Raw genomic sequence first — 24,842 nt, 5'->3', positions numbered from 1 at the left:
TGAAAACATCTCAGTTGCTTTCTGGTTTTCTTATATATTTTGTGTGAAGAGAAAACAGGACAGATCAGTGACCAACTGCATTTTTTCACCGGTGTGGTGTTACCTTTTTTAGTCTTGGTTCTTTACTGTAACGTTGTAGTTCTTATTTTCGTCTGTTTGATTTTTGAATCTTGTTTCAGTTTGCAATTTTCAAGCAGAAAGCATTAGACCTGAAATAGTATTCTGAAACATAAATAAAAAGAACGACAATAATTAAACCTGAAAAGGATATTGGCATGACAAAACATTATTTTTTCAATCTCTCCTTTGAACTAATAGTTTTGTGGGTATGATCAGAAGCCATTAGCTTCGATCTGGAGCTCAGACACTTTTAAATCTGCATTATAGCTTTGGTTTTGTGAGACTTTTCCATGAAAGTACTATCAGAGATCCTACTTCCAAACCAAAATTCTTGATTTTCTAATAATGTTTATTCCCCCCGATAGTAAATACTAGTAATTTGTACTCTCCTTAAGTAAAGTGAGGTTATTTTATCTCTGTGAGTTAATTTGTAGCTGAACTGAAACACATACAAAATTGACAAGAATGACGGAAGGAGAAAGTCAATCTGATAAAAGCAAAGGAACTGGGTGAGATAAAGCTGGAAGAGAACAGGATGAAAATGTATAAAGGGAAGAAATGGTTGGTTTTGTTTTTTAGTTATAAAGCTAGGCTCTAATTCCTGTCCTACCAGTGTTCCTTCTCCAGGATATATATATGTATCTATATCTATATATATGTTCAGAACAGTGTCTTGACCTCATTTGTAGTTCAAATTTTCTGCACTTCTGACTTCAGGTTTCTGCTAAGTCAAGTGGTGAACCAGAGATTGAGTAATGCTGCCTGGTGAAATACTCAGTTTAAATGATGTGCCTGCCATCACTTAGAAGTTTGGGTAGCAGAGGACAAGAGGTTTCTGTTCTTCTGCTCAACATTTGTTCTGTATGTGTTTCTGAGATTAAGAACCACATCTCATTTATTGCAGACAAATAGTCTTTATAATACTTTAATTAGTTCCCAAAGCATAGTCATCCTATGGGACTGACATTCTAGACAGGGAAGTGACTAAAGCAGCAGTTTCTTGGAGCATTTGGCCAGTCAATTAAATAGTTGAGTATTTAGTTATGAACTTTGGAGTGCCTGACCTTGTGACCTTTAATATTTTCCAAGTTTTTTTCAGAAAGGATATGGAAATAAATTCAGTTACAGTACATACTCTCCTGTGGACAGACTCTCAGAAGAGGTTCAAGTTTTATAATTTGATTCCAGAAAGCCAGGTGTAGCTTTAATTAGAGTAGGGCTAGATACATTTTAATTCTTATCAATTGCTATGATAAGAGAAAATTGTTGATACTTGAAAATCCTCTGTTCAACTTCTAATATATGCTGTGCCATCTAACATTTTTTAAAACTTCTGTACTCTTTTCCTTTCTCTGTTCCAGTCTTACAGCTTTTTCTTTTTGTTTGATTTCTTTGGTTCCCATGAAGTCCTCATCTGAGCTCTGCCTCATTTGCCCTCCTTTCCAAGTTATCCAAATGCTTACGTTAGGTCATGTGAGAGGGCACCAGCAGGTCTCTTGCTGTGATGTGTCCCAGCTGTGGTAATTCCTTCTGGCAGAAGTAATTTGGGTTCAGTGTTGGCAGGCCCAATGGGGCAAATGTTTTTATTCTGTGAAACATGGCATATTCCAAAGAATTAGTCGGCAAAGGCTTAAAGATCGTGGAAAATGTTTAGTGAAGGTATTCTCAGGGTAGAAGGTAGCTGCTGAATTATTAACAAACCTCAAGTGACTTTTTATGGGTTGTATTTTCTTCAGAGGTTTTCAAATTGGGCATTTTAGGGGTAAGATTTAATAGTTAGGAAGAAAACCAAAATACTGTGATTCTATCAAGTACTTGAGTGTGGAGGTAGGAGAGTCTGTCAACAAAGTAATTGAAAGACCTGACCAGCAGCTGAAGCTTATCTACGAGAAATCCTTATTACTTCCCTTTTTCTTCCTCTTTTTTCTTTTTGTTCCCAGTAGTATTTTCATGGCTGCTTTTCAATTATTAAAAACTTTAATGATAAACAGTATTATGCCTGGTGTAGAAAAATTTTACAAGAAGAATTTTGAACCAGAATGTCTAGTTTTGCATTGCAGTGTAAAATGCAACTCTGTGATAGGCCTAACTAATAGGATCTCCTGCAGTTTCAAGGCACTTCACAGGTCTCCTTTACAAAGGCACTTCACAAGTTAAGCTTTCAACATGATATTAACAAAACTATTGTTATTCAGCCACTAGTGGGTGATATCCTGTTTGGGGGGAAGAAATAGTTAAATTGCAAGTATGTTCTTTAATGAGCTTTATAGCTTCGGTATAGCAAATAAAAAACGTACTCTGCATTCCTGGTTCATCTACACTTACTCGTACACTTGGGGAAATTCAGAGTTGACTTAAGACCTCTTAAATCATGGCATGCAGCACTTGAAATGTCCTTTAAGATCTACACAAGTAGGAAGGAATATTATGTTAATAAAGTGTTAAACAGTTAAAATTGGAGAAGGTCAGGGAATGTCAGAGTTCCACTGTGGATGTGGCTACACGTTTAAAGATAGTTGTTCATTATTTTACGATTAAACATTTATTCGTTACTGTGTCCTTTATGAAAATGACCCAGTACTGATTCAGTGTAAGAATTCTGGTGAGGAACTAATTTGGACCTTGTACAGCATGTCAGTAGCTGCAGGTGACAGGGTGTGTTTGTCCATACAGAAGAGAAATGGAGTGTGCAATGCAAAGTGAAATCACACCAGGTCTGAACCGTTGTGGCAAATAGGTTTATAGTCTTTGCTAGTGGAAAAGAAATAACATGAAGTTGTTGCATATGACCTGAGTAGTTGAAATCCTAAATATTTATATTGTATATCTTTTATATGTATATTTTTTTTTAAAGGCAGCTCCGTAGAGCACAAAGAGCAAGATGCTGTATTCCTCTGTGAATGGGCAACTTCAGCTTCTGCTTTCCTGAAACTCCCTGCATGTGTTACAGTGAATATCCCAATATCTTCAAATGATTATTACAGCTGTTAGCAGTGTGGGGTTTTTTTTACCTAGAAAGAGGTACACTGGTCCTGGAAATGAGCCTAAAATTCCAGGGTATTCACAGGCCCTGTACTCTTGCTCTCCATGTGCAGTGCATTATCCACCAGGATAACGGAGCAGCACAGGATCATGTGGTGTTTGTAGGACATTGACACCAAACTTTTCACAGTAACCTCTCAAAGTATGTTGTGGTTGCTATAGGCAAGCACATGTAGTGGCTGCTGTTGAGCCTAGTCTGGCCATTTTGTAATAAAACAGGAAGAGGTTTTCTATCTCTTTGTGTGCAGTGGAAAGTTTGTTGTACAACTGCACTGCTTTAGCTTAAGTAAGATTCAGGTGAAGCTTTTCTGAACATGAAACTGGTGGTGATGCAGAAGGTGTCTGTGTCCACAGAGAAACCACCAGAAGCTCACATAAATCATTTTCTAAACTACTTAAAGAAGAAGTCAAGGAATTTACCATGGAGCAGTAGTTACATAAATATGTAGACATAATAATATAGAGTGAAATTTAGACAAACAGCAATTGGAGGGAGGGGATAGCCTAAAAATTACTACATAAATTAAGCCAGAAACTGGCCTGAAAATTTTAGGTTTGAAGTTGATATTCCTGAGCCTTAAATTGGCTCTGTTGTACTGATCAGTGCAGTTATAATTCAATGTAAATTACTTTCAAGTAATTCCTTGAAACATTAGCCTTACACAAACAAGTTTGCTGCATTTCAAAAATGTGTTTAGGAGGATGCAATGGCTCTATTTTTGGAGATCTTGAGGTTTTTCTACCTTTCCTGTACCTTGGAAAAATGTCATAATTTGCTGTAGTCCTGTGCTGAATCAGCATCCTAGAGGAAAGGACAGTGTAGTGAATCTTTGGAAGTCAAAAATGTTGCTTTGAGCTTTTAGTATTCTTAAGATCATATTTGCTATGAATACTGTGCTGCCTTTTGAGAGCTGCAAATTAAGTAGGATAAAATCCAAGTGCTTGGTTACCAAACTCTTGAGTGGGGAGGCCTCTGTGTTTAATGCCTATATGTATGAGGTAGGGAATTAGTTAAATGCAGTGGTCTTCCCTGACTCTGAAAATGGCATCCCTTCAGGGTGGAGAAACTGGTAAGCAAGATGCCTGTGAGCACTCTCACCTGGATAAGAATAGTAGTAAAAGGCTTATACTTGCCTCAAGGTTGTAATAGGATTTAAAATATTCAGAGGATTCGGAGTTGATTAATTTCACAGACAACCTAAAAACCAAGTATAGCTGGATTCTGCTGTCTTGTGGAAAAAGACTAAGAGGTTCAGATCTGAGGTCTGCCTTTGGCTGTAAGCAACATAAGTGCTTAGGAAAGTGTATAATAGCATAAAAATTAAGGTATCTTAACAGAAAATTGCTTAACATACTAATATTCCTGTTACACAAAAAGGAAAAGTAATTTTATATTTTTTCTCCCAAAGAACTGCTATTGGGTACATAGCAAAGATACCAATTTCCTTCCGTAGCTGCTCTTTGCCTTACTGCACATTTCACCACCCCAGTTTTAAATTGTAGCTTTCTTCCAAGACTGCACTGCCTGCCTCTTACAGCTTCTGTCCCTGAACTCATCATGGAACCCCATTTCACAATTCTGTGGTTACCTCCATGGATGATTTATGTGTAAGAAGACTACTTTTGAGCTCCTGATAGTATTTCTTGTTAGTGAAGGTGTCTGGAGCTCTCATGACAAAATATAAAGACAAAGTTTAACAACGATAAAAGTTCAGAAAGTGTTTCCAAACATAAAAGTTTGGAAAATCAAAACAAAGGATTTCAACCTTAATTCTGAACCATGGACCAATCTAATTAAAAGGTGTGATTCTCCTTCCACCGCCACCACCAGTGTCCCTATTAAGTATTCTTAGAGTTCCTCCAAAGAGCCCATACCTGGCTGTAACAAAATGAGGACAGAATTAATGGGGAATACCTTTGTGAAATGTCATAGCTATAAATGAGGATTAGAGTGAATAGGGAGAGCAGGCTGAAATGCTTCAGGAATGCAAAGAAATTTAAATCTTATATTGACCTATGTATCTCTTTTCACCTTTGTTTTCGCCTTCCTCCATCTAAAAGTTCCTGTTCTGTAGCCTCTGCTAATTTTGCTTTTAGTAGTGGTCATTAAAGGTGTAAGGATCCCATTTCACCTGCAAGTGACCAGTGAAGGGCTTTAATTATTCTATATTGTCTTGAAATACTTGTCCTGATTGAATGTTTACAGACATTTTCACTTGTGCTTGATCTCAAATATTCTTTACATTGCAACAATTTATTTGGAGAAAGTGTGTTGGATTTTATTTTTCACGAAATTTTTGCTTTGGTTTTCATCGTTTGTGTTTCCCCACTATGAGTGACAATGAAATTTTCCACAAATGCTTTTTTATTCTGGAAATCTGTGTCTCACAAATCTTGCATTCATATCTTGCTTAGTTTATTTCCAAATAAAAATTGAAATGTCAAACAAATAATTTATGTGCAGAAATAATGAGGCGTGGTTTGGATGGTTTGAAGTAGAATAAAATGTATAGCACATACCTAATCTAATTTTTGGGTGGAGGAAAGGAAATTTCCCATGTCTTTCAAAGATACTTGCTGTTCTTCTGAAACTAGATGGTGTGTATGAAAGAACGTTTTAAAAGAAACATAAAAATTAATTTTTAGTTGCCAGTGTGTTTATGAGCTAATTTTAAGATCAGATTTTCAATCTTGTCTTATTTCTTAATTTAAATCCAAGTATTTAAATTCTACATAGATAAATATTGTCAGTAAAAATGACCAACTTTGTGTTATAATGCAGTATAATTCTCAATCATGTGATACTGTCAGTTTTCATTTAAAATCAACTTTTTCAAAACTTATTTCTAAATGAACTTAATCAGTTTAACTTCATTTAGTCACATCTGTTCATGATTGTTTTTCCCCTTTTACTAGCCATACAAATCATGAAATTAAGCTAATTATATACCATTATCAGCTGCAAAGAACCAGTTTCAGTTTTATACCTTTTAATTCCCTGCAGGAGATTAAAGCTTGTTTTTTTTTTTAATATGTAAAGTGCAGTAACTTAAATGGATTTCCCCACAGTTATTGCCAAAAGGATTAACTAGTTTATTATTGTTTTCACTATTGTAAATTGGTTTTAAAACATTACATTTTATGGTGTTTCATTGATGGCAATGCTTGTCATGCTATTGAGAAACATTTTCCAAATAAAATGCTATATAGCAGTAATTGTTATACAGCAATAAAACAAAAGATATAATAATCCTGTCAGAGTATTTATTGATAGTAACATCTGATTTTTATCTTCTCTGCTCCTCCCTCTTTTTTGGGGGATTTGTGGACACTGCCCTCACACAGGTGATGATGAGCAGAGTGATTGGTTTCATGAAAATGAATCAGGTGGAGCATGTGGAATTACGGGGGTCATTCCATGGTGGGAACAAGAAGACTCCACAGAACTGGAGAGAGAATTGCCTGACCCAGTCTTTGAAAGTATCTTAACTGGTACTTTCCCTCTTATGTCCCGCTCAGGGAGGAGAGGTAAGTAGCAATCAAGCAAATGCAAGCTGTAGAATCACTTGGTGCAGTGGAAAGATATCTATGGATTATATTAAATATATAGAATATGGACAAGATCTTGGAGTTTGAATTGTTTAATTTTTAATATATCATTAGAGAGAAATAACTCAAAATCAACTATTAGAAAAGTCAAAAGGTGGAAAACAGTTCATTTTGGTAGCCTCCTCTTTTATTTGTTGTCTCGATGTTTGCATTGAGAATTTTTCAACATTAATTAAAATGAAATTTGATATTCCATTTTGTTCCTGGCTTCTGCTGTAATTTGTGGAATTCTATAGAAGTTCATTAATTCAAAGTCTGGAAAGACTAGTGTGACCATCTGCTTTGCTTTATGGTCAGGCCATGTTGTTTGTATAGAAGACGAAAGGGTTTGTTTAGAGCACAGATTGAGATTGTAACTTAGAAAATACTCTTTCTCTTTATTTCTAAAATACTTTCAACCACTGTGCATCCAGTGTAACCAATAGTAAGTTCTACCAGTGTTGGGATTGGATTCACAGCTAGAAACCCACTCTTGTCCAAAGATTGAAGTTGTCAGACCTCCGCTTGCTGCCAGGAGTTTTGTTGTACCTTCCTCTGCCACAAGGATCTCCTTTCACATTCAACTACAGATCTTCTCTGTGAGCAGTTAAACTGAATGTATTGAATCCTTTTGTGAGGCTTTTTCTCCAGATGCTTGGAATTGCTTTGGAGGACTTGGTCTCTGCAGATGGGCCAGATTTAACGTTTCCTAGTGATGAAGGGATGCAAAAATCATTTTCCTGTTCCAGTTCAGTGTGTTCTGCTTATGCAGCCAGCTCTGCATAGATCCAGGATGGCAGTAAGAATAGCTGCAGAAATGTTGATTTTCATGACAACTTACTCTTTCTCTCGCTTTTCTCATTCTGTGCTCTGTGTTTCCACCAGTACAATGTTTGCCAATAAGATGGTTTTGTTCTACAGAGTTCATATTGATAGATTGATATGTAATGGTGAATTTTGTTGGTTCTGTGGTAGACAAAATATTCTTGAATCAATTTTTGCTTTTTTGTAGGTTTCCAGAGTAGATGTAGTCATCTTCATGGAATGCCAGCAAGAAGCATAAAAAAGGCTTCAGGAAACCAGAATGCACTGGTAGGTGTTGTCATTTTTGTAAGCTCATGTGCACTGTTCTAAGAGGTTTTTAAAAAAACATATTCCTCTCATACTTGTTCCCTGATGTTGTAGATGGGTAATGGAACTGTAAGACTCGGTGCCACTGAGTGTGGCACTGCCTGAGTGTGTGTTTGCTCTTTTTAAATACTTTGACACATTCCTCTGCAAAAGAGTCATACTGTTTCTCAGTACTTGTTTTGAACTAAGCGAAGGAAAAGGTTTCCAGTGCAGGTGTGTGCATATAAGTTACCATTTTCAGTACCTGTTTTATGTATATATGAAAACATGTTTTACTTTTATGATGGACATCAACCAATTTTTTTTCTGATAATAAAAAAATTCCAGGATGCATTGTGGTACAATTCAGGTCATTTTTCATCCCAGAAATTTGCTTTGAAAAATATATCCTGTTCTCTTTTGTTTGGTTTACATCTGTGTGGTCAGGCGAAAAGGGTATATACAAAAAAAGTTAAAGCAGGTTCTCCATGCACCTGCCATAGACATGATGCATTTCTTTGGACTCAGCCTGTTCTAAGGCTGGAACTACAAATGGGATGTTTGGGGTTTTTTAGTACCTACAGCCCTAGGAGCAATGTTGATAATTGAGGAAAAATTTTCACCTGTCTTTGCATTTCTATGCAATCTAATACTTGGATTTTCCCACAACTTCTGTCTAAAATAAGTTTCTAATAAATTTTTTTGGAATTTTTCTTTGGAGAAGGGCATGATGAGAAGAGAAATTTTACTTTTTAAATTTAAATGCTAAAATGTATTAATTATAGCCCATTCTATTCCTTTCTTACAAGAAAAATGTTTGGAAGAGGAAGAGAATGTGGGAGATATCAGGTGTAATAAACATAGGCCAGGACAATAAATACTGCAACATGGATATTCTTTATTATTAACTGTTAATGAGAATATTAAATGTTTTCAAATTTAAGTTGCCTAAACAACATAAGTTGCTTCTGAGAAATGTAAGGGTTATTATATGTGGAGAGAATAGAAAGGAACTGCTAGAAATTTAACTCATTTTGAAGAGGCATGGGTTTTGTAATTGAAGCTCCTGTCCAATAATTGCCATTTGGAGCTGAATAAGATGCTTTAAAACCTTGGCCTGTGATCTCTGCTGTTAGTGGTCGTGAATTAGATGAATGCTGTCTAGTTCTTGGTTTCCTATCTACCTATTTTTATTTTTGGTTCAGTGCTTGCTTGAGCATATCTGGGATTTGTAGCCCATTTTCTAGGCTTATTGCAATTTCACCCTGGTATTTTATAGGAGCTATTATAACTGATAGGTTAGCTTCATGGTACTGATGATACATGGCTTAACTACCCTAAAACCTGCCTTTTCCTCTAAATTGTAAAAAGGTGATTAAATTTCAATTGATGAAGATATACTGTGAATGCATATATATAATAAAAAATCCTAATGTTTATTTTCTGCTACGCTTTCTGGATTGTCCTTAGGAGCCCATTTTGTCTTCCACTCATGATATCCCATATATAATGATGGTATGGTAGTTCCCTTTATAACAAAAATCCAGGCCAGTCTACTAAAGACTGATAATTCAGTTACCTCCAGTTATTAAATATATCATTTGCATGATGTTGTGGAAGTAGGTTGGCATGTGAATCTAGCTTCTGAGTCACTATGTCTAGGCAGGAGGGATGTGCTATTAGCTCTGCAGATGCAGTTTTCTGACCTCCTTAATGACTTTATGTTTGTGGGCACATCTGCTGCATCAGTCTTTGCAAACATGGCTATATAAACCAGAGCTCATGTGCTTCCTTTTGCCAGTGATTGCTTCCTAAAGAAAATCTTCTTCAGATACTTCAATCCAATGACAAAAAAAAGTCATTTAATACCTGTGACATCTGATAACACAGAACAAGAAGTAATTACTGCTATTAGATGGTAACAGTGAAGAAGAGCAAGAATGCTTTTAGAAAGATTAATATCCTGAGGAAAGAACACTGCAGACTCAACTTATTGAACAGAATTGTGGTGTGAATTAATTTTTTTTTAACAGCGAGGAGTCTGATGTCTGTATCACTGCTTTTACACAGTCCTGAAAGGGAGACAAAGTTAAAAAGAAAACAAAAGGGGATACACTACCTAAAAGACACACGTTGTATCTTGTGTTCAGTCTAAGGATGTGTAATTTGTATCTAGGGAATGTGAGCATACAGTTGGCCTTTTGCATACAATCAACAGTGGTTGAGTTGAATTGGTTGAATTCTGAAGTCATATATGACCTGATCAAGTAGTCCCAAGCCTCACAGTGCTTTATGTTAGGCATGGGCAAAAATCCTACCGTGTAGAAATAGTGTTCTATGAATGAAACACTGATTTCTTAGAAGGAATGCTTTTTTCTTCCAGTCTTTATGTGTGTTTATATACTTGGCACTTATGTAGTGACCTGTAGTTTATATAGATGTCACTTTTCTAGTACTATATCTGTGTTTTTTCTAGCAAATTGCATGTGAAGCTTTGGTATTTCATAGAATAAAATCTGAAATCTAACATTTTAGATGTGTTGGAACTTTAAAGGTTCTTTTCTGTGATGTAGAATAGTAAATTACCTCTTTACCTAGAATGATTAAGGTTGTCATTTTTTTCTCAGATGGATTCCTGGGGAGAGCATAAAACCCTTTTTAAAGAAAATAAGAGTTAATTATAGTTAGTGAAAACATAACATGACTATTTTCTCATTTTCTTCAAAATGTTTTGCCCAACTTAGTATTCAACTGAAAATTCTGACTTTTGTTCACAACTCCTCCATACAAATAAGTGAAGGTTTTTTAAAATGTGTGCTGCTGTTTCAGCTATTCCTTGTGTGATTCTAGGTACTGTTTCTTCCCTGAGACAGGGAGAGCTATTGCAGGGTTTTGTTTGAGAGCTCTTGTGTGTTGTCTCTTCCTGCCTCTGTTCCCTGTCTGGGCTGGAAGCTGGTAAGGGATTTCACTGAGCTGAAGTGCAAAAAACATGACCAATAAAAAAGATGCTTTCTTTTGACTCTGCCAATTTTTCCATCCATCACTTCGTGTCATGGGGTTTGGTTTCATTATATTAAACACAGCTTGTATTATCTTGCACTCGTAGATTGATTTTTTTTTTTTTTTTGCACAGCTGTACTACTGAGCTTGACTATACACAGTTGTATTTATTCAAAATGTGCTTAAAGGGTGAAAGCTGCATTTCCAGGGCCCATTATCTGAAGGTGCCTGAGTATTTCTGTCAAATCCTGTGACTTTTTTTCAAAAGTTCAAAGATAGAAGAGCTTTTCTCAAAAATTTGTTTACAGATTAACAGTCTATTGACATGAGGAGAAAAGATACATTGAGCACTCGTGCTTTTTTAAATGGCTTTCAAAATGTAAAATCAAATCAAACATTTCTGCTTCTAAGTTCTTTCTAACTGAAGGAACAGCCAGCTGTTTTCAGGAGCTTTTTTCTTGTCAAAATAGTTCAGAAATAAAGTGAAATATTATTGGTTAAAATCCATGCTATGGATCCAAGGAATATTTCCTTAAAGAATAATTTAGGCATTGTTTTTACGATATTGGTTAGAAGCCTCTTTGTGGATGCTCTGCAACTTTTGGAACAGCGCTGTTTTTCAAGTTACAGTGTATTTGGTGGTGTGGAGAATTGGTTTACATTGGGTTGATGCCTTTTCCTGGTCTTAAAATCAAGAGTCACACATGGTTAGAAGGGGACAAGGGATTTTACCTTGGTATTTATTTTAAGGATCCTTAGGTGCACAGGTCCAGGTCATATGCATGGAGATGCACCCTGCCGAGTCTATCTCTGTGTCTCTGTCTCTCTGTCCCTCCCCCCAACATTGGGTATAACATTATAGGTTTTACTAATTAGCATATCTGTCAAAGATTCCCCAATGAGAGGCTCAAGTGAGCCCCTGTCCCCAAGGAACCTTCCCCTGGGTGGTTCTATCTTGGTTTACAGAATGTGTTCTGGAGAGGACCTTGGGGTCTGGGGCACACTGATCCCCAGCTACGAAGCTTCTGAAATGTTTAATCTCTCAGTTTGAGAAACAAGTCCAAGAATGTAGGCAAAAAGCACTAAGAATACAGAAGTTATAAAAAGGTATAACAGGGGTATAAAAGAAAAGGCAAAAATCTTCATGGCATCAGGGTGAGTGGTATAAAGTCAGATAAAACAATTCAGTATCAGCGAGGTGCATGAAAAAATTTATCTGTGGAGTATTAATTATTTTCTTCAGTTAATGATTTTCTGTCATTTGGAGTGATAGTCTCTGTATCAAATTCTGTGGAAATGTGATGGTATTAGATTATAACAAAACTGAACTCTTGTTGGATTTCACACTTTGGTTCATTCAAGATGAGGAATATTAGGCCTCTGTCTGAGGGTGATGTTTTGAAACCTTATGCTGCTAAAACTGCATAAGAATTTACCTTTAAACGAGTAGGAGAGTAGAGGTTTTTTGGTATTGTAATGGTTTTATTATGATTTCCTGTCATCAAAAATACTCTCAGCTACTGAAAGCATTTCTCAATATGCTTTTCCTTTTTTTTGTTTGTAATTACCTTAAATGGATATCTACTTATGCAAAATGTAGTGAATGTTGGGCTCTTTTAATCCTCTTTTTAACTCAGTACCTTAGTTTTACAATGCAGAGGGATAAAACTTCCTTAATGAATGGGTGGTTTCCTGCACTTAGTGCTTCCTGCGGATAGATTTTTTTCAGGCAGAAAAATGTGGTTGTTAGGAGAGGAGATGCTGCTGTGATGTCAGTGTAAGCCCCACCTTTGATTCTTCCAGTGTTCAGTAACTATTAGCAAAACTGCTGCAGTTTTCCTGAGGAATGAGTCAAGTGGCACACTTCTAGACTTCAAAACTTAGTCACATTGAAATAGCTTTATTTTATGAGAAAACAATAGTTTCACATGTAGCAGAAGGTGCCTCGTCTTATAGCAGGGGGGTTGGATTAGATGATCTTTAAGAGCCCTTCCAACCCAAGCCTATGAATAAAAGGGAAAAAAGCTTCAGTGAAATACCAAAATACCATTATAAACAACGTGGGTTTTGAAATAAAATGTAAATTTTGTGGTTGTTGTTGCTTTGTGGATGTTGTGATGTTCGTAATTTCATGTATCTATACATTTTTGGAGGCACTACTCACTGTTCTTACACCTTATAATCCTCACGGTGTATTCAGCATAGCAAGAGCTGCTTTTTTCCACAAATTAATTTTCCAGTGCATTTTTGCTAAAGCTTTCACTTACACTGATGCCAGCTTAATATAACTTCCATCTGCCATGGAAGCACCTGATGGAGGACTAAAGCTGCTTTAGCGACTTTCATAATAGTTTAGCATACTTACTCATCAAAAGGATCCTAATTATACCTGTTGCATTTTTCATGGTAGGTCAGTTCTCAGAGGGGTTCTCATCTCTAGTAACACCAACAGCGGTATCCATACATAAGGCACTGTTGGTTTGTATTTTGTTTGTTCAAGGCAGAGCGCTGCAATTAATAGATCAGGTTTGTCAGTGTTGATGTCATTGTTATGAAGGGTTTTGATTTCTCCCTATCACTTATGAGATCTATGGTTAAATGAAGTCTGCCTTACAAACTGCTTCGACTGACAGTGATTTTTGTCACCTGAAATTGTCTAATGAAAATCTTAGATTATCTTGGTGTCATCAAATCAGTAAAGAGGCACAAGTAATACCACAGCATTTCTGTCTCATTTGAAGCTGCAGTTCATTAGCCAGAAAAGTTACTGGTGAAGGTGAGCCACATGTGTTTTTTATTCTTTCTTCTGTACCACTTACCTTGCAAATTAAAGTGTAGAGTCTAGAATTGTGTCCTGCTCTGATTCTTACAAAATCTAAGACTATCAAGAAAAAAAATAATTTAAATGCATCAGGCAATTAATAGCTTGTGGAGATACCTTCATTTTGTTGGTAAAGTGCAGTTGTTATCTTTTAGGTGTAACCACTAAAAGAGATACTCTGTGTCACAAAGCTCACAATGGTTTTTCTCGGTGTAGTTGACCTGTGGTGACAAAGCATACCCTTAAACTATCAAAGATTAACTTCTGCCTAGCTGAAATGAATGTGGTGACTTAGTCTCTTCTTGGACTCTCAAGTAGTGTCAAAACCAGCATCCCACTTCAGCAAAATAGTTGCCCTCCAGCGTTAGTCTCAGAAATGCCAAATGTGCTGCTTAGTTTTTTAAATGTGTTCTGTGGTTTATTCATGGTGACAAGTGCTGTGAACTGTTAGGCTAAGCAGTATTTCTTGTAATTCACCTCAACCCAACCGCTCAAATGATTGTCATCTACAATTTCACTTATTTTAAAGGAGGACAAACAGCATTGTGATATCCCTTTCATTCTTCAGTTAGTGTCTGTCTTGAAAACACATTTAATACAGTTTTACAGCAGTCTTTACAGATAATAATGATTTTAAAAACCTCTGACCTCAAAATACGAAGCAACATGATTATTCCTCTTGTTTTCTGCAGCTTTAAAAAAAATCCCACTTTCTAGTGTGTGACTGCGTGAAATGTTTCTTCTGTAGACATTTGTAATTTGCTTATTTTGACTTGGTGCCTATGGGTTCTTTGATGTTTTATGTTTTAGTGCAATTCTAAGGGGGAAAAAAAGCCTTTAAATGTAATTGTATTTAATATCTTTTCTGCAAGAATTTCACTCAGTTGTATCTCTTTTAGAAACTTCTTAATGCCTCAGGAGCAGCATTTTGAAGAATTGATTGTAGAACAGCATCTTGTATCCAGAGTCAAGTTAGGAGTTGGATTTCCTTGTATTGAGCTTGCTGGGGAAATTGATCATTTAATGCTGAGAACAGACAGGAAAAACAAATGTAATAGGCAAGGAACACTTGCACAGACACTATGGTTTACCTGATGAGCAACATCTCATTTATGCTGTAATAACATCATAAGCATCAAGTAAATCATGAAAATCGTGACAATGATTTCAGCTAACACGTTGTTTAACATTTTTTAACAAAAAGCAAGTTCAAGATCAACTACAGCTCCTAAACACTTGGAAATTTCTTGCTAATTTCAACCCATAGTAACTTATTCACATGAATAGGTTTTTCCATCAGGGCTGCTGGTAGGTGGAACAACTTGAAAATAGTCCCATCTCTTTTTTCAGTTGCCTTTCATATGGTGGTCATCTGTAATGAATACAGCCACTTTAGATGTCTAGAGATAAGCAGAGTATTTCTATTAGATATCTAGATTAAGCCTATTAAGTGACCTTCTAGATTTGTTTTAAGATAAGCAGTTTATATTCAGGTGCACACATTTGTTTTGTTCACTAGTTCTGTTCTAAAATTAGTTTATGTAATACATATTCAAAAAATCTTGTGTGAAGTGATCAATAGCATTAGCATCTTTCTAATCATTACTATAAGGCAATGATGGGGAATTAGAATATTTTAATCTTGTTTGGTTTATAACAAACATAAAAATGGTGGGGGGAAAGGTTATATGTTCAGTTTGAGTTCATATGGCTTGTACCCAGAGTAAGAGGTACTGTAAAAATAGTGAATTAAATTGGATCTGTAGTATTCTCTCCAGAAATTCTTCATGGAAATGCATGTATCAAATTACTTCAAAATACAGGACAGAAAATAAAGTAGGAAACATACATGATGTATTGTGTTGAAGTTGAGTCGATCAAGAAAATTACTCTGCTTCTTTTCTGATGTGAGAGATTATATAGGAAAGGAGAGATCGTCCTCTGCCATTCTCTTTGATTGCACTGACTTCAGTCATTGAGATGTAAAGAGAGTGTTCTATAATGTGTTAAATACAACCAGAAGGGAGTGGAGCAAACCACAGTTGTTGCACCTACCTTGCTTCTGACTCAACTGGAAAAGTGGCATGCTTGCTACTGTTCGGTTTTTTGAAATAAGAAAATCAGATGTGCGTATTGAGAGTGTAGTTTTGAGAAGGCAAAAATTACTCAAAACTTCTCAGGGACTGCCTCTTTGGATAGTTACCACATGGTATTTATAGCAAGTAGGCACATAACTGAATGCAGAACCTTTTCTTTACAGAAATGTAGGCTTTGTTTAATGTTTCTGCGACACATTCAATTTGAAGATCTGTTGGAAGTGAACACTTTATAAAACACGTTTATCCAGCATCAGAGACAGCAATGCTAACTTTAAATAAAATGCTGGTAAGCAATCCTAGAATGGAAAGGTCATTCCTCGAAGATAATCAGTACTTTAATAAAGCTGTGAGTTGTGAGGTGAGTCACAAAAGAAAAACTCAAAGCTCCTCAGTTTTAGTGGATCTTGATCTTGTGTAGGGAAAACCCTACATAAAACTTAGGTTTGATGTTTTCAAAAGCAGAATAATTATTGTTTTGTGTGTACTTAAACCATTTGTCCAGTTACGGTTTTACATACAGTATCTGGGAATAAAGAGGACAAGAAGAAAAGGTTCATTAACATCAGCACTTGCAGCTGGAGTGGTTCAGGAGCGTATTAGCCCTTGCCTGTTAATTACTATCCCTTCAGCTGCAACATAGCAGGTGCTTTTTAAGCTTCTTTTTGAAGTGAAGTGCCTGTAACTGATCAAGTGAACCCTTCCAGTCCAACAGTCTTGATAACAGCTCAAAATCTGTTCCACTCAGCCCCTTGCAATTAGACTCAGCAGACTCTTTTACTTGCTCCTGATCTGATTTTTGCTGTGGATAGTTTTTCCTTTTCTCACTGCTAACTTTGGATAGTCCCTCGTTTGCAGGTGGTTTTAAACACCTGCATCCACAAGTAGGAGACTAACTTTCTTATTTTGTTATTTCTCAGCTTTAACTTAGCATTCCTGCAGACTGTGGTTTTAAAGGTCAAGGAAGAAACGTACCCTCAGTTCAGAGAACTGAAAGTTGTTTATTTAGGAAGTAATTTTTCCTTTCTGTTAGCTGATGGGCAAACTCTGTTGCAGCTGTCTTGCTTTAGATGTATATTTCTTTAAACACCTGGGTAGCTCACTTTAAAGAGCTTTTTAGATAAAATGTGCCCCATTTTCTCTTTACCCTGACCTGTTTTCTTTGGACAAGGCTTCTAAAAGGCTTATTTTACAAAGACCTAAACAGATACATACAGTACATGCACAGTAGGCTGCATTTTTATTCCCTGTAGAATATGGTCAAACTGGAGAAAACCATTTTTCCTGTTTTCTGTCACACCATTGTGCTATGGAAAAGAAAGCATGGCATATGTGGCAATTGAAATTTTGTTGCCATACTGCAGCTGTTGTTAGTGCTTTTTAAAAATCTGGACATGCTGGTGTAGGTCTAAGGCAATTTAAGACTATTTGCAGTACCTAAAAGAACTCTTAAGAACATTGCCTCTTAAAAGTTATTCTAAGCTCACTTTTCCATGCAGCAAAATATAGCATTTAAGCAAAAGATAGGAAATGACTGCATAAAAAAGAGGATGAGGAGGGTTTGCATAAATAAAAGCTACCATTTCAGTGTTAAGTTGGGCATAAATATTATAAAATATATTGTTACGCCTTGTTCAGGAGAACATTTAACTGTATTTTTTCTGATTGAGAGTAAGTATTAGATACTGTGTGACTATCAAGTTTAAAAACTCTGAAGGTTTTATCAAAGTTTTCTTTGTACAAAAAACAGTATCTTTATTAAATTAATTCCCCTATATCAGTGAGGCAGATGTGTATTTTCTTTAGGATTTAGTGTGGGGTCTTTTTTTGTTTCAGGAAAACAACTTCATTTACATAGGGTATTTTACTGAATCTTATATTAAATATTACTAGAATGTGCAAAATATTTTAAAAATATTTGGGGGTTGATGGATTGGTACTCTTCAAAGGGAAACAAAACACTAAATATTTCTAATCCTGCATTATTTACCGCATGGGTGGTTAAATGCTACTTTAAGCCCCATAAAATTAAAAGGGAGAAATCTGCCAACTGTAGCAGGAATTGGATTTAGGAAGAGTGGTAGAGAGCCAAAATATTGCTACAGAATTAAATGTCAAAAATCTTCTTTAATAGTAGATATATAGTTCACAGTGTCTGGTTATGATTAATACATTTAATCTAAATCACTGAAAGTTGCTCTCTCCTTTTCCATAAAATACAATAGGACACAAATCAGTTTTACTGTAGGTGGATAACAATTGGAAAATAATGCATCTTCCCGCCCAATAAATTGTCAGTTATACCTTTTAACTAAAATCGATTCATCTTTCCAAAATTTATTACGATTTCTAATAATAAATCTTTTCAAATGTTTATTCATTTGCTTTTTGATACATTTGTGCCACTTTTGCTATGGTCTAATGTTTTTTCTTTTGATTCATTGTAAATTAGAAAATCTATTTTGAGTCAATTTTCTAGTTAAGAAGTTAAAATCTATAACCCAGCCATTTTTTCATAGTCTCCTTTGCACATTTTAATACCCTTGAACTTAGATCCAATCCAGTAAATTCTGATCAGAAGGTGATTAAAAGACTTTTCACTTCAACTTCTTGACTGAGGGCCAGATTCGTAAAACAAGTACTTATGAGATTGTTAGCTGGTTTTTTCCTGCATATCTCCCCGAGTCAAAGAGGAGGATTGAAACAATTATAGCAGATGAACAGATATGTAGGTTTTGGTCAAAGGTTTTTAATATGGGCAATCAGAATTGCCCTTGTGAGTGAGAACCCAAAGATGGTGTGATAGAAGCCTCTTTTTGTTGTCCCTTTGTAGCAGCAATACAGTGGTAGAAGTGGTGATTGCTAAAGCATACTCCGTGCTGCATTATTTGGGATGTCTGTAATTATCCAGTGCTAACCTCTTCAAGTGTGGTCATCTGCCATATAATGAATCTTCTTAGAAGTAACACTTTTTTTAAGAAGAAAGTGTTTTAAAAGAAATTTCTCCAATGATTGATATTCTAATCTGCGTTGTGAAATTGTGTTCACTGTTCAGCAATTTTCTGTTCTGTACATAATAAAACGTGTCAGAGGGGGATGCTCTTATTTTTTTTTAAATCTTCCCAATAAGTGTATATCCTGTTATGATCCAGTTAAAAATGTAATCTTAATCAGATTTCTGACAAGAATTATGTATAAGAAGGTTAATCTGGTATGTAGCCATCTCAAATTTCTTAAAGGCACAAATGTGTTTTGTTTATAATAGAAATGTGAACATTGGCAGAATAGAGGAAGAAGGCTGGAAAATGTTTGAAACATAACTATAAGGAAATTACAGTCTTAATTTGAACTTGATCTACAGTATCATTTATTGGCAAATTTGTGTAGCTGAAAGCATCTTGGCCTTTAAAGTGATTGATTTCAAAGTTAAAAAAATCATTCGTGCGGATGGATTGGAATTCATTAATTTTACTAATTACACAGTGAAGAAAACAGATGTTTTCTTAGGCAAAGATCAGGCTTTAATTACAGGTCTTACCTGCTTATCTAAAAATAGTGTCAATATGTTCATGTCTCTATCTCAAAGTTAATTCCTTATTTTTACATGGAAGTATGATTTTTTTTTCCACATTTTAAGCCTTACTCTAATTATGTACAAATACAAATCTAATACTCAGATTACTTACTGAGGGGTGCATATGTCATAATCCTGGATTAACACTCTTCAAGAGTAAGTTGAGTGAAAAATGCCTCTTTAAATTGTCAAACTCAGAACCATCCAGTGCTACTCTAATTGTAATAATGTGTTACAAAAGGAGTCAAAAACATCTGCAACAAAGCTGAGTTTCCAGCAGTGATATAAATCTGTGTGGCCTCCCCTTAGGACTTCTTATTCTAAGGTATGTAGTCAGTAGGACTACAGCCTACAAGAGAAAGGCAGAGAAAGCTGCCATAGAATTAGAGGAAAAACAGAGGGTTTGTGTATGCTTGTTTTGTGCTTTAGCCAATCTCTATAAATGTTGTCTGTTTTAATTGCTTTAAATATGTATTTGTCACTGCCTTGGGGAAGTGGAAATTACTTAACTAATGGTAATAATTGGCAAGATCCAGAAAGACATGGTCTTTGGAAGGAGCATTTGCAACTGAAGATGCATGATCTATTGCAAGAATAGTTCTATTTTTGCCACATTTTTCTGTGTTGGAAGAAGCGCATAAGGAAACAGCATCAGTAAGTGTATAATGAATAATTTAGTGGTGTAAACTGAAGCAAGGCTGCAAATTAACTCTGAAATGTAACAACTGTCATATTAGAATCATGTGATCATTTTAACTTTGTGTAAACTCTTTCTAACTTCAGAACATAATTTTCTCAGAACTGCATTAATACCGTCCTTTCTCAGGATTTATTGCTGCCAGGATGCTTTAGTTTTTTCAAAAGTGCGTATGTTGCATGAGAGAGAATTCTCATCTTTTCAGAAGAAATGTGTTTTCTTCCAAATTAGAAGAGTGAGCACAACTTCTAAGAAAAAAAAAAAAAGGATTGAGAGGTGTGTAATGTAAGGCAGCACAAAATGACAAAACAGAAGCAGAGTCAATATAATCCATTAGTAGCAAACTCCAGTGGTTGTCTAGATGTTCCATTACGCTCTTCCTTTTAGATGTTATGCGGTGGGGAAAGGTGCTTTCTAAAACGCAGTCTGCTTGTGTGTTCTTTCAAGGTTTTGGTTGGGGATTATTTTTGTGGGGGTTTTTTTCTGTGGAGGGAGGTTCGTACTTCAGTTGCTTATTTCAGGGGAGTTACTACTGCAGGTGGTATGACCAGAGCTCTTCAGCACTCTTAGAGAGCAGCAGGCCCAAAATCTCTTGTGAGCACGGAAAACTTCATTATGACTACCTGCTTCTAGTTGTGGTGATGTATTGAAATGTTGTGGGACCTTGGAGAAGTAGGCACTTACTCATTTTGTGATATTTTCATTCTAGTTGAATAGATGTGATACTGCTGTATTGTGGTAGATTGCATCTATTGTATCTGTAGTCTGCTAGTTTACCATGTAGTGATGAGAGAGTAGAAAATATTTTCCAAGAGAGCTTTTGATGCCATGAGGTGGCTGCTTAAAAACAGAGGCTAAACAAAAAAAAAAGAGAATAAAAGTAGGTATTTATTTGAAGAGCCTTCAAAGGTACATCCTAGGCAGTCAAAAGGCTACACCCAAGATGGACTCTGGGTCACAGGTTCTTCACACTTTTATAAGTTTGGTCCATTTGCATATCAGGGTAAATTCTCCAATCATAACCTCAGGTAATGATGTAATTACCCCAAGTTTGCCCCCCCCCCCCAAGGCTTTAGTTTACACATTTTGGGCCCTGGTGTCCTTGAAGTGCAAACCCAGAGAGGTTTGTTGTGTCTAACCAGCATGAGAGAACAGTAGCTAACAGGCCACACAAAACTTCAGAGTTACACACTAAGCAGTACAGCATTTGAAAAATAGAAAATTTAAAACATAAAGCATCACTTTCAGTAAAATTACCCAATATTATTGCAGTCTTGACATACTCTTTGTTGCTGGTTCTTTGAGAGAAATTGGTGACCTTTCAGTTAATGTTATTGTGTGGTTTTGGATTTCTTTTGGATGTATTTCTTCCACGGTTTTTCCATTAAATTAGTAAAGCAGAGAAACTTAATCTCAAAATAATTGAAATGGGAACATTGCAATGTGGAGAATGTGCTTGAATGAATAGCTACAAATAGTATTTGTGGTAGCTAACTGTTTTGATGAGATACTGAATGTTGTTATACCATTCACTTTTAAGTTTCGCCTTTGTTGCCATGGAGAACAACTGTAGAAGTATTATTCTTGAAAGGAGATTAATTATTGCCTCCTGTGCACAGACGTGTTTAGGGAACAGGTAAATATTTAGACACTCTTGCTTTGGAAGGTAAATAATATCCTTGAGGTATTGTACACCGTGGTTTTCAAAGTGTGTTACCAAGCGCAACTATTTCTTACACCTTCAGAAAAAAATAAACAGGCTCTTGTGTCTACCTTAACCTAAAGGGAGACAGAAGAGTGCCTGGAGATTCAGTTACATCTGGTGCCCCCTTTATTCTTGCCGTCTTGCAGGAGGAGCTGGTAGTGGCCAGCCATGCTGTCAGCCTACACATAGCCCAGAGGTCTCAAATGGCCTTGACTTGCGCAAAATAGATTATTCCAGTAGGGTGACAGAGCTGGTTGGCTGTTAAGAGAGCTAATCAAAGCAGACATGAACCCAAGTATAGTTATTAGAAACTCTGCTGGTATCAGACTAATTCAATGTAAACACCTAAAGCATTCATTTATTTCCTTATCAAAATTATCAAACTGGTGAAGTGCCCACAGCTGGGGAGAGGTGGGACTTTTTGACCTCACTTAACCTCTCTAGTATAACTAAGAGGATTTGTCTTGGCAGCCCCCTCTTCAAGGGGAGATCATCAAAACCATTAATGATCTACACTTTGGCAAAATGCCTGGCACAAATTCTCTCCGAGCAGACTTTTTAAAGCTTTGCGTGCTTTCCTTAGCATACATCTTCTAACTGAGCATTCCGAAGAAGCTGGTGGTACTTGTCCAGGTTGGTGCATCCATCTTATTAAAGATTTTATGGTTGTATGCTTTATAGAGATCAGTCTTCTTGATCCACATGTCCAGTGTTGTTTAGTATGATCTAGATGATATGTGGCCTGGAAAACAGTATTGTATATTGTTGTTTGAGCAGCAGCACCTATACACTTCAGTACTTGTCTCTGACAGGCAATTTGGAGAAGGCTGGCTAACCCCAGGCACTTTGAGTTTTCTCTCACAAAAGTGATAACCCAAACCAGCAATCCTCATCAATTAACCCAAAACAGGAATCCTCATCAATTCTCTTAGTTCCAATTATTCCTGATCAAGGGTCTCCTGATGTTTGGCAGGGTCTCATCTATTGTGCAGGAATGGCTAATTTGAAAGGTGTCAAACAAAAGAGATTGGATAGGGAGGGTTTTTGGGCAGGCATTGCCATGAGTTTTTGTCATGTGCAGCAGAATGGTAGGTTGTGAAAGGTTGAGACTGGGGAGAACCCCTTTGAGATTTTCCCATTGTCTTGCCATGTGCTTTCTGTATAATTTGATTAGCCTCTTTCAAGTGGAGCAAGTTGACCTAAGAACTATGGATTATACCAGTCCTTGGCTTGTTTTCTTTGTGTTTCTTTGTCTTGCCAAGAGATGTTCTGGCTAGGTATTGGTAATTTGTGTCCTCTCCTGGCTGTGGATGTTTCTGAATTCCATATGTATTTTTGCTTATATTAGGAAGCGCTGACTTGTTTTTGTGGGTTGGAAAAATGGGCCTTGCTTCTAGGACTTTCGGTACCAAGTGCATATGTTTACTATGCTAGATTGCACATGGCAGACTTTGAACATGCATTTTCAACAGGTTGAAGATTGAATTTAATGCCATGTTTGCTTGTTAGCAGTGTACAAAATGCAGTTAGCAAACACAACTTTTCTTGACCATCTCAAAAAACTTCCGTTTCTTAAGGATTTTTTTATGCTGCCATTTGACAAAACTTTTTAGCCACAGGAACTTTTGCGCCCCTTCCCTTTTTTTCCTGACTCAGTCTTTTTTCTGTTCCCGATGATATCCACAGTTCCCTTTTCATAGCTATTTAAACCTGCATGCATGCATACAACCATAATAACTCCAAATTGCCTGTTTGAAGAGGGGCAATGTGTGGTGTGAATTGTTCCAGGCTCCACGTGTGAGTTGGCTGAATTTATGCTGATGTCTCCCAAAACACAGCTTCAAGTGCTTGATTCCTGTGTGGATGTGGAGGGAGTGAAGTCTCTCCCACTTTAAGTGAAGAGTAGATTCAGGATCACTTGATGAAGCTGAACAGCCACAAGTCTATGTGTCTTGATGACATGCATCCCAAGGATGGGGGAACTGCCTGATGTTGTTGCCAAGCCAGTCTGTGTAATATTTGAAAAATTGTGGCTATCAGGCAAAATCCCCAGTGACTGGAAAAAGGGAAACATCACTCCCATTTTTAAAAAGGGGAGAAAGGAGCATCTGGGGAGCTACAGACTGGTGGGTCTCACTCTTGCGTCTCCTCTGTTTAGCATTTGTTCCATTCTGGCATCTCCCTTCTGCATCCTCTTGTGTATGTCTCCTTTTGGCTTTTGCCTCCCATTCCTAAGTACTCTTTTCACAGAAGCAGCAGGGACTCCTGGTTCCGTTTTGGTGTATCGTGAGTTGATTTTTCCATCATGGAGCCAACTGGTACCAAATGTGACTGGCACAGGCCAGTCCCTGACCACCACCTACACTCTATTGAGACTGTTAACCAGATTTATAGAAGCTAAATTTAATTTATTTCATCCAGTCAAACCTAGTATTGTCTATTAGTTGTCTCTGAGTAATCAAAGTTAATGAAATCTAAGGAACAGAGACTTGAGGGAGTTTGCACTCTGTAAATCTGTGTTTATCTCCATGTGGGTTTTTCATGTATCTGTCTAAAACCTAATAACACCCTCCCTTCTCTTCGATAGGAATGCAAGAAGAAAATACATGGCAAGTTGAAATGAATGTGTGTTAGGGTATGGATTATAAATGTGGAATCATGTAACTTCTTTTATTAATTTTAACTATTTCTGCTAATTGCTATTATTATACTTTAGGACCAACTTCTTAGTATTGTTTGCATGGATAGCAACAAGCTCTACTCAAGTTCTTGATGAAATATATCTGGTTTTAAGCTCTGATTTGTGGTAGTTTGTGAATTTACTAAAAAAGATTCAAGTACCATCTTGGAAAAAAAAAAAGGTGTGATACTGGAACACTGTCAGAAGAACCTTGAAATTGAATTACAGCTTTAATATTCAAACTGGGGCATGTATTGTTATTTGTAGTATATGTAAAATGACTTTTATAGATGAAATTTAAAATCGGTGGCGCAGAATAGGGTTTATAGTGCATGGTCTTTAAGAAGAACAAGGATAGATCTTTGATGTAGAGCATGTAGCAGAAAGATGCATATTTATTAAATAAAGG

General features: G+C 36.4%; 1 protein-coding gene across 1 annotated transcript in view; it reads left to right on the top strand.

The window, feature by feature from the left end:
• The window catches only part of GPATCH2 (G-patch domain containing 2), a 120,614-nt gene that overhangs the window by 16,822 nt on the left and 78,950 nt on the right, over positions 1-24,842 (top strand). Inside the window, 2 exon segments of the mRNA XM_032103009.1 lie at positions 6,508-6,690; positions 7,763-7,842. Coding sequence (XP_031958900.1) covers positions 6,508-6,690; positions 7,763-7,842 — 263 coding nt within the window.

This window comes from Corvus moneduloides, chromosome 3 (assembly GCF_009650955.1).
Source record: "Corvus moneduloides isolate bCorMon1 chromosome 3, bCorMon1.pri, whole genome shotgun sequence".
Classification (NCBI taxonomy): domain Eukaryota; kingdom Metazoa; phylum Chordata; class Aves; order Passeriformes; family Corvidae; genus Corvus; species Corvus moneduloides.
This window is presented reverse-complemented; position numbering and strand designations above follow the sequence as displayed.